At 43.1% G+C, this 11256-nt stretch overlaps 1 protein-coding gene across 1 annotated transcript; it reads left to right on the forward strand.

Moving 5' to 3' along the window:
* Window positions 1-3165: 3165 nt before the first annotated feature.
* HES2 (hes family bHLH transcription factor 2) lies at window positions 3166-5703 on the forward strand. The gene is made up of 4 exons (XM_040326517.1): window positions 3166-3324; window positions 3436-3531; window positions 4081-4168; window positions 5353-5703. Exons 1-4 carry the CDS (start codon window positions 3235-3237, stop codon window positions 5655-5657), a joined length of 579 nt encoding a protein of 192 aa, XP_040182451.1. The 5' UTR covers window positions 3166-3234; the 3' UTR covers window positions 5658-5703.
* Window positions 5704-11256: the final 5553 nt, after the last annotated feature.

Genomic DNA, 11256 nt, shown 5'->3' on the forward strand with positions numbered 1-11256 from the left:
GGTAAAGACGACGGAGGGAAAGAGGAGGGAAATAAATAATGACGGGCACGAGGGGACAAGGTGGTAGAGAACTTTATATAGAATGAAGGGAATGATGAAAGTTGGCAGAAAAAAAGGATAAAACAAAGGATGAAGAGAGAGGATAGAAAAGAATGAATAGAATGAAGAAAGATGATAGAATGAAGGGGATGAAGAAAGATGATAAAAAGGAATGGATAAGGGGGGGGGGGGGGGTGAATAGAGATGACCGAGAAATGGACACAAAGAAGAGAATGGAGAGATATTGTAGTGAAATGAATAGAATGAAGGGAAAGAATAGAGAGGATACACATGAATGGACGATATTTCTGGTATAAGTCGGTGCGATGTCATTGGATCAGCATTCTGATATTTGTATTCTTACTGTACATTGTAAGGCAGTAGATGTATATATATGAATATGAATAATAAATATGAAGAGATCCTTGGAACCCCAATGGGCAGCAGACGCCTTGCTCACCCCCCCCCCCCCCCCCGGTAATACACATCCAGGGAGGATCTAGTCGTCTGGTTTGTGGGAATTTAGGATAATTACAGCTTGGGATGCTGAGTGTTTTGGCTTCCTCCAGTTTATTACCATCCCAGCCCAAGCTGAAAACCTGCCTTGTGTATGTCACCTATAACAAAGCCTGGTCTGTAAGAGGAGAGGGGGGACACCCCCGGCATGGCCAGGACACCCTGACAGCTGCTGGCTACTTTGTTACCCAAATAGGGGGTGGGGGTGGGGTGGGGGGTGGTGAGAGATGGTGCCCCCCCAGATGGGGAACAAGGACCCACGCCAATATGTGTTACAATATTCAAATCCCAACTGAAGATTCAAACATAGCAGAAGACAAGGGATAATAGCTTGGAGGTGGGAAGGGGCACGTGGTCTGCCTACCCACCAATCAGAGCCCTGGGAACACGACTCCTAAGTCTTGCAGGACAGTTCAGCCAGGTGCAGCAGCAGCATCTACCCAGGTTATCAATGCAAGGCTGATTTGCATAGACATATGTAACATCTGCTCTTGTTTTTAATATATTGGTGAGGCTTTCATATGTTTTATCTGCTCTTTTGGGACAAAGGAGGGTGGGGTGGGGTGTGAGTGGGGGGGGGGGGTGTGAGTGTGGGGGGGGGGGGATAATCCAACTTTTCCACAATTTACAGTGTAACCCAGCACTTTAGCCTTTATTTAATCTATTTTAATATGATGCAGACAATAACATTGTATATGATTGCATTGCAGGCTGCTAAACCAGCCAATCAGAATGTAGGTCTTATTTATTAATGCTTTAGCTTGGCTTGGGGTGGTGGTGGTGGTGGGGGGGGGGGGGGGGGTCCACTGTAATTACCTATCCAGAGGGTAATTCTTATCACTCAGTTATTTTTGTATTATTTATTTTGTTTGGTTAAATGGATTTCCTTTTTGTATTAAACAATGATATTTAAATAGAAATCTTAAACATGTATATTTTATACAATATAAAGTAACAGGTGTTGTAAATATGTTGCAGTTTAGATACACAGAGACACATAATAATTAAAAATATACATTCAAAATATAAAAATAATCAATATGTTTTCTGGTTCTTCTCAAGATAAAGTCCATCGGTGCATGCAATTGGAAAATCTGTTATAAAATGATCTTTTTGCTTTAAATGATCTATTATATATTTTCTGTTTCTTCTAAAGACAAAGGGGCAGATCCACAAAGCGAGTACGCCGGCGTATCTACTGATACGCCGGCGTACTTTAAAATTTCCTGCGTCGTATCGTTGTTTTGAATCCTCAAAACAAGATACGACGGCATCTAGGTTAGATCCGACAGGCGTACGCCTTTCGTACGCCTTCGGATCTAAGATGCAATTCTTCAGCGTCCGCTGGGTGGCGTTCCCCTCGTTTTCCGCATCGAGTATGCAAATGAGCTATTTCCGACGATCCACGAACGTACGAGCGGCCGTCGCATTCTTTTACGTCGTCTCTAGTCGGCTTTTTTTGGCGTATAGTTACAGCTGCTGTTTGGTGGCGTACTCAATGTTAAGTATGGCTGTTGTTCCCGCGTATAATTTAAATTTTTTTTTTCGTTTGCGTAAGTCGTCCGTGAATCGGGCTGGACGCAATCTACGTCCACGTCAAAACAATGACATTCTTGCGACGTCATTTAGCGCAATGCACGGCGGGAAATTTAGGGACGGCGCATGCGCAGATCGTTCAGCGGGGGGACGTGCTTCATTTAAGTGAAACACGCCCCCCTACTCGCCGATTTGAATTAGGCACCGTTACGCCACGAGAGATACACTACGCCGCCGTAACTTACGGTGCAAATTCTTCCAGGATTCAAACCAAAAAAAGTACGTTACGGCGGCATAGCGTATCTCAGATACACTGCGCCGGGGCAGATCTTTGTGGATCTGCCCCAAAGCCTATCAGTGCATGCAATTGTAAAAACTGTTATAAAAACACTTTTTCCTTAAATTATATATTATATATTTTTTGTTTCTTCTAAAGATAAAAGCCTATCAGTGCATGCAATTGTAAAAAATGTTATAAAAACACTTTTTCCTTAAATTATATACTATATATTTTTTGTTTCTTCTAAGGACAAAGCCTATCAGTGCATGCAATTGTAAAAACTGTTATTAAATAATTTTTTCCTTAAATGTTATATTATATGTTTTCTGTTTCTTCTTTTTGCCTTAAAACCCCAATATTGGATTACAAAGTATCATTATATACGAAACTGATGCAAAAGAGATACATTTTTTTAAAACTTTGTGTATATACAAACACAACACACAATGGGATATAAAACTACAAAACACAAAACATTGTATTTGTAAACATCACACAGTAATGTAATGACACCGATTTGCATTTGAATTTAATGGAACGGATACACCTTGTTGTGAAGGGAAGGATCGTGAGTATCCTCTTTTTTATTTAATTCATTTATTTTTATTTTTTATATATATTTTTTTGCATACAAGTGGCAAAGTCAGTTACCTGTCCTGAGCAGATGGCTGTAATAAATTCATACAGAGGGGAGGGGTGGGAGCATTATTCTCCCCCCAGAGGGGCTATTGTCAATCCTAAAATTTGTTAGTAGTGGGCGGGGCCAGGCTCAGAGGTGCTGTATAAATAGGAGCAGCGAAGCTGCAGTCTTCATACTACCTCTTCCCAGCACTGAGAGAGGAGCCTAGCCTGTCTCTGGAGCCATGGCACCAAGCATGATCATCCCAGAATCTACCCACAGCTACCAACCCAAGCCTGGCAAGAAAAACAAAGAAGCCAGCGAGCTTAGGAAGGTAAGTGCACACCAAACAGGCTGGACTACCCCCTATACTTGTGTGATTTCTTTTATGATTCCAACATTAACATGGCAATGATTGTAACCAAATATTACATTTTATTTCCAGACCCTCAAACCTCTGATGGAAAAGCGAAGGAGGGCTAGAATTAATGAAAGCCTGAACCAGCTGAAAACCCTGATCCTGCCTCTTATCGGAAAAGATGTAAGTGGTATTTTTATTTTATTTTCCATTTAATGATCATCTTCATAATATTAGCTAAATGCAGTATGTAGGTTTTTATTTTTATGTGATGTTGCATAAAAAAAAAACAAAAAACAATCAACTCAACTAAAACAAAAAATAGACTTAAACATCACAATCTATTCAAACATAAATTGCATAATACATTTTAGAATTATATATTTTGGCTAAGATATAGAGGAGCATTATAATATATAATAACATTCATATGCATGTAAAAATATATATTTTTTATTAAATTAGATCCCTCTAATATATATGCAATATGCAGTGTCCTTTTATGCAAAAAAAAATTAAAAATGATGTACAAAATACATTTGACGCCAGAAAATTTTAAATTTTAGCTATAATTTAATATTTTCTGGCGTCAAATGTATTTTGTACATCATTTTTTATTTTATTTTTGCATAAAAGGACACTGCATATCGTTTAGGCTGTTTTTTTTTTTAAAGGTGTAATATTACTAAATGTGATTCCTAAACACAATTTTTATGTTTTTTGTATTTACAGAATTCCAGATATTCCAAGCTAGAAAAAGCTGATATTTTGGAGATGACTGTCCGATTCCTAAAAGACGTCCCTCCAGTTCAAACACAAAGTAAGTGTTGATTTACTTAAGTCTTCATACTGAATAATAATACAATTTGTAGGAATAAGTAAGTCATAATAATAGTAATAAAGTGGGAGCATGCCAATCCTTCAAACCACAATATTTGTATCATTTTGCTAGTCATTTAGACAGTAATTGGACCTGTGGCTTTACTGCTGTTGTAGAACTATACGCCACTACCTTATTATATATGGTGGCCAAGGATCAAACCACTATTTTATTATATCCGATGGCCAAGCATTAAATGACTACATTATTTTATATGGTGACCAAGCACTAAACCGCTACCTTATTATATATGGTGGTCAAGCATCAAACCCCTACCTTATTATATATGATGACCAACCAAGCATTAAACCATTACATTATTACATATGGTGGCCAAGCATCAAACCACTAAATTAACATATATGGTGGTCAAACTTCATACTACTGCCTTATTATATATGAAGACCAAGCATCAACCACTACCTTATGATATATGATGGCCAAGCAATAAACTACTACCTTATTATATATGGCGGTCAAGCATCAAACCACTACTCTAATATATATGGTGGTCAAACATCAAACCACTACCTTATATATGATGGCCAAACAATAAACTACTACCTTTATTATATATGGTGGCCAAGCTTCAAAACACTACCTTATTATGGCATCAAACCTCTACATTATTATACATGGTGTCCAAGCATCAAACCATTCCCTTTTATATATGGTGACCAAGCTTCAAACTACTACCTTATTATGGTGGCCAAGCTTCAAACCACTACCTTATTATGGTGGCCAAGCTTCAAACCACTACCTTATTATGGTGGCCAAGCTTCAAACTACTACCTTATTATGGTGGCCAAGCTTCAAACCACTACCTTATTATGGTGGCCAAGCTTCAAATCACTACCTATATGGAGGCCAAGCTTCAAACTACTACCTTATTATATATGATGACCAAGCTTTAGGTTAGCTACTTCTCATTATATGGGTGTATTGCAAAGAGTAATGTGGATTTTTAGTCTATGGGGGGTAAATTATCCAGGCTGGTAGAGTGTGATGGAACTAGACAGAAAAGGAAACCGTAGAGCTGTTTTCTAGACAACTAAGCAGTTTTGTATATTAGTCAAGCTTTGGCTGTTGGCTCAAATTCTAACCATGTTCTTTTTTTTGTTCAGACTCTGCAGAGAAATACAGAGAAGGCTACAGAGCTTGCGTAGACCGTCTTAGCGGCATTCTGAACAAATCCAATGTTATTGCTGAAGAAACCAGCAACCGTCTCCTAGAGCACCTGAAGAGAAGTCCTGAACTTTGCTGCTTGGACTGCACAAAATCCCCCAACCCCAAGCAGAACAATTCCAGAATCATCCTCCATCTCAGCCCTAGAAGATCAGACTCCTGCTCTTCCCCCAGCCAGCCTCCTGCACAAAGGCCTGCCCCAAGCCCACCACAGCCCTCTAGCGCCATCTGGAGGCCATGGTGAAACAGCAAAACAGAGACTTTAAAAAAACAAACAAAAAAAAACCACACACACAATACAAAAGCCACATTGTAATTTATTGCACTGTTTTGTAAATAGTGTCAGCAATACACATCCACTTGTTGCATAGAATTATCCTAGGCAATACACTGTGGGCAATTTAGTCCTCATAGGGGGATTGAAAAATAAGGGGGTACAATTTAGACCCTGGTAAACCCAAAGGGTTGTTTAATAAGTAAATGCGATATGCATTGGGTCATGTTTAACCAGTTGGCTCCAGATAGGGTCCTCTTATAGAGGAAGAACAAAAGCCCCACTGGCAGCTAAAAGGTTAAAGTGACAGGGCTACGTGCAACAAGTATTTGTAAATATGTTTCTAATGCACTTTTTTTGTTACATTTTTTGTTACACAGATTATATTTTTTCAAAATAAATACAAAATGAACACATTCAGCATTTCCTGTTTTATTTTTTGTATTCAAATGCATTAAAGGTCACAGCTATGATTGGGGTCCCTCTAAAAAAAAGGGTGTCAGTGTTGTACATTCAATTTTGAGAGTGTTATCCTTCACCAAAAATACAAAATGTATAACATTTCATAATGTGTGTCTCCATGCCAATTTCCTATCATTATAAAGGCAAATGAACTCTGTTCAGCATGGTGTGGCCTTCAAACACAAAGGGTTTCAGTAAATTGTTTTATATATATATATATATATATATATATATATATAGAGAGAGAGAGAGATATCTAGATGTATGTGTATATATATATATATATATATATATATATGGTGTTCCATAAGTTGCCATACAAAGGGAAAATGGGGAACGGTAGCTAAAGGCTGGTATCGACCGGTATACGCCAGTTCAACCGAATCCAGCCGAATATTGACCGGTATAGACCGGTTCAACAGGAAACCGGCCGACATTCGGCCTGTGTTTACAGCAGCCTGTCCAACAGATGCCAGCCTAACATCCGGCGGCTTGCTTCTGTCAAACGGGCATACTGGAAAACCAACAGCCGACCAATTCCTGATCAGTGCTCCCAGGGCCGATCCTAGGGTCACAGACGCCTGGGTGCAGAAATATTTCTGGCGCCCCCACATGGGCATGGTCATCTTACTAACTCCTCCCCTAGACAAATTTTTCTTTGTCTACGATTCAAACACAGAGATGCTCCCCTAAGAAGTCTTCATTAGTGTCCCCCACCAGAGTCCCCTCCAGCAGGTGTCCCCCATCAGAGCCCCCACAGCAGGTGTCCCCCATTAAAACCCTCCCACAGCAGGTGTCCCCCATCAGAGACCCCCACAGCAGGTGTCCCCAATCAGAGCCCCCCCCACAGCAGGTGTCCCCCATCAAAGCCCCCCACAGCAAATGTCCCCCATCAGAGCCCCCCCCCCCCATCAGCCAACGCAATAGCTCAGCGGGGAGATCACTATACTAACATTGTACACTTAAACCGGTCATACACATCGGTTTTTTTTTGCTCAATTCCCACATCAACACAGATTGTGTTGATGCCGGAATTCCTCCTCCCGGGTGATTGTCTTCTCAGTGATTATTGCTAGCAGCTATGGCAGTCTCTAGCGTAGATTGCAGGATAACCTGGCAGGCTGGCTGTACCCGAGTTCATCGATTGATCAACTTGGTACATTCAGCCCATTAACGCTTTAAATCTCAGCCAGTTCCTGCTGAACTGGCCGAAATTTGAACTGTGTATGGCCAGCCTTAGATCAAGTGTCGTATCTGTTGTTATTAGTGTCCAGTAGGGGTGCTACACCATCATTCTGACCTTTTGGTAGGAATGGCTGGCTGTATAGCAGGGGTGAGGAACCTTTTTTCTGCCAAGGGCCATTTGGATTTTTGTAACATCATTCGGGGGCCGTACAAAATGATCGGACATGTACAGTGTATAGTATCCCTGCTGGTATGATGGGGGGCTCTGAAGGCTAGTGCCAGCTGAAACAGATACTGGGGGTGCCAACAGGCAGCTGGGATGCAGGGATAATTCCATGGGAAAACTGGATGAGCCCAGTTCCTCCTGGTTTGAATGGAATAAATTCGAACCGTGTATGACCGGCCTTAATACGGCGAGCTCCTACGTTATTTTTTCCATTCAGCTGGCCGGGTTTAATGAAAAAAATTAAATTAAACTACCTGTCTACAAGGCCTAAATGTGGAAGAATGTGAAGAATGTTCCTTACACTTGTAGTCATTGGGAAGAATGCTCCTTACACTTGTAGTCCTTGGGAAGAATGCTCCTTACACTTGTAGTCATTGGGAAGAATGCTTCTTAGGCCTCGTACACACTTGCTGGGATTTTTTTTTTCCAAGGAAACCGGTCGTGTGTACACTTTTCGACGAGGAAACTGTCGAGCCAAAAAGAGAGCATGTCTTCTTTTTCCTCGACGGGAATGGAGAAACTTGCCTTGTCGAGTTCCTCGACAGCCTAACAAGGAACTCGACGAGAAAACGATGTGTTTCGCCCTGGAGTTCCTTGGTCGTGTGTACGAGGCTTAACACTTGTCATTGGGAAGAATGCTTCTTACACTTGAATTGCCCCCTTGCAGATAGCTAAAAAGATCAATGGTGTCAGTGGGAACGTATCTGTGTGACACAAATTGCTCCTCCTAACTCCTGGCAACCTCTGGAGGAACCCTGGTTGAGAAACCCTGCCACAGATTTCCTTTAGAAAAATAAATAAATTAGGGAATATCCCTTCACATCAGAGACATAGGTGCCCATGAGATGTGTATTGTATATGATAATGTAGTATGTGTAGGGGGAAGAAATATAATTTGCCATTTGCCAACAAATCAGAGCAACCTTTGTGTTCTGATAACAGAAGGGCCTCCTCCTCTGCACAGTAGTTATGGAGGGAAACGGATGATCCCAGATGTACTACAATGTACATTTCACCATCCATTATCCATATCCATCACCTTCAATAAAGCGGAGTTCCTCCACCCACCAAAAAGTTTTAAGTCAGCAGCTACAAATACTGTAGCCGCTGACTTCTAATATTAGGAAAATTACCTGTCCATCGATCCCGCAATGTCGGCACCCCAGACGGTTTTCCGACGCTTGGGTGCTGCTGTCGCCATTCGTGGTAAGGGAAACTGACAGTGAAGGCTTCACAGCCGGTTCCCTACTGCGCATGAGTTATGCGCACTGCCCTTTCTAACTGACCTGGTGGCGGGGGAAGAAGGAGGGGGGCCGAGGTTGTCGCAGCGCATTCTGCCGAAAGTGGATGATGGGCACCTGTCAAAAAAAAGGTACCCGCTCCCCCCTGAAAGGTGCCAAAGGTCCAGTAGATGCAGGTTTTAAACCATTTTATTTGGAGTAACAGCAATAAAATAAAATCACAGCACCTGTGATGTATTTCAGTTTTCTTGCAGACATAGACCTGGCCTGTTGGTGGGCCCTGAGGATAGGGTTGATGACCACTGCTTTAGGTGACTGCCATTTGGCACATGGATTGGACCAATGGGTGTCCGAACATTGGCTGTAGGTTTAAAGGGAGCGTTCGGACACCCATGGGTCCGATCCATGTGCCAATGGCAGTCCCCAACAGGACCATTCTTTAATAGCTTTCAACAGCAGCCCTGATGAAGGGGCAGTCCTTGTTCCCCCAAAATGTGTTGGCCTCATTTTTTTGTTCTTACTCCAAATAAGAAGATTTAAAACCACCTTCATCTACTGGACACCAGGTGGTCCTTTACTTTCACTTCTTCTCAAGCATCAAGTACCCCGAGGCAACTGCCCGGGCCCTAACAGGGCCCACCACCACATTTTTCTCAAGCTAGGCACGAACCTCTGGGAACAAACCCTTTCTACCTGCCCCCACTTTTGCTTATAGCAGTGACTGATCTAGTCAATCCTGCACGCTCTACCTCCCCCCTCCAAAAGCAACTTTTTTAGGATTAAATGGCACCTGTGCAGATTTTTCCGGGATTTGGGATCGCAGGCTTTATCCCGCCAATTCTGTGAACGGGGCCTTATCTCCCAAGAGTGAACGGGGCCTTATAGGTAGAGACAGGAGGTAAGATAATTTACATGTGGAAAGTTCAAGGTGCTAAAAAAACAAAGCAATGCTTAATATACATTACAGGTGAGGGAAAAAACTTCTGATGAGACATCTGGTGACAATTAAAGCTGGTCAAAGGCCGATCGAAATTCATAGATCAATCTTTTGATTTGCTTCTGTTGAAGGGGCATGGTGGAAAACTTTTGTTGATCACCGGAGGGCTTGGGCAGTACAAGGAAATATATGGTGCACTGGGAAGGTAATCAGTGTGGCAGGGGGGACAATTACTGGCTCTCTCTGCAGCACCTGAAAGACAGCAGGAGGGAGAGAAGAAGATGCCAGCTTTCAGCTGCGGAAGAGAGGTCCATACAGGGGATCAGTTACAGTAATTGCCCCCTCCACCCTGCCATGCCGATCGACCTCCCTGCCCACATCCAATCCACCCAGTTGCCTGGGCCCCCCTGCTGGCCTGGGCCCCTGATAGGAGGACTGGTGGTACCCCCTTATTCATTGCCAGGGACAGCCGGTCGATAAGGGACACAGGGGTCCCTAATCTTCATGCGCCGGCTATTAATCTCCATTCGGGGGAACTGGACCCATAGATTTCTGAGGCTCTAATTGGCTTCAAAAAGGTTTGGCTTGGAGCACAGAGCACTGCGCCCCAAGCCCACTCACTTGTGACATTAGCGAATCAACATGCGCTATTGCCTTCCTGCTTCTCTTCCCGACCAATCAGGACAGAAAGTGGATCTAAAGACTGGATTGGCCAAGAGAAGAAGCCGAGGAAGCCGCCCGCCACCTGGATGGGGTAGGTATGGACCTGGCGGCGGGGGACACCAGCTGCCACTGTCCATGGCCCTGACTTTGGTGTTCATGCAGATGTGCCCACTGGCTCTGCCCAGACTGGCAGAGCTTGCCCACACATCTGCACACATGCAGATGATTTTCCATGCGCACATGCAGAGATATGGAAAAAAAATCTGATTTCCCTGTTAGCAGTCTCTTCACATGAGTGGCAAGCCCCACCTGTCAGGGGCGGACTGACAACTCATGGGGCCCCCGGGCACTAGGAGCTTATGGGGCCCCCGGGCAATAGGAGATTATGGGGCCCCCAGGCAATAGATTATGGGGCCACACCGTATATATATACATACACACACACTGAAAAGGTACTGGAGAGGCGGGCAGCTCTAATCTTGGGATTTTTAGACCAAAAGGATGTCAGTAAGGGACATTTCAGGGACAGATGTAAAAAAAAACACACATTTTTTCATACTGTCCCAGGTTTTACTGAGACTGGCAACCCTGATGGGGCCCCCTAGTGGCATGGGGCCCTCGGGCAGTGGCCAAATGAACAAATGGTCAGTCCGCTCATGCCACCCGTGCACACATGGCCGGGGGAAACATGATGTGCTACAGTGCTCTCTTGGACCCAGGCCCTGTGACACACGCACGGGGGGGGGAGAATTTTTCGCCTAAAGTTTTGCAGCACAAATAAAGTACTTTCCAAAAAAAAAAGAAAACTAAATCCATTTGTAGGAGACAGAGGAGGGACGAGGCAGGACGGCACAA

This window comes from Rana temporaria, chromosome 10 (genome assembly GCF_905171775.1).
Source record: "Rana temporaria chromosome 10, aRanTem1.1, whole genome shotgun sequence".
NCBI classification, from domain to species: Eukaryota; Metazoa; Chordata; class Amphibia; order Anura; family Ranidae; genus Rana; species Rana temporaria.

Excerpts from the sequence above, each read along its gene's own strand:
- HES2 (XM_040326517.1), top strand. The coding sequence starts at position 3,235 with ATGGCACCAAGCATGATCATCCCAGAATCTACCCACAGCTACCAACCC. Across the intron at positions 3,325-3,435 it reads AAGCCAGCGAGCTTAGGAAG|ACCCTCAAACCTCTGATGGA; the intron begins GTAAGTGCACAC and ends TTTTATTTCCAG. Across the intron at positions 3,532-4,080 it reads TGCCTCTTATCGGAAAAGAT|AATTCCAGATATTCCAAGCT; the intron begins GTAAGTGGTATT and ends TTGTATTTACAG.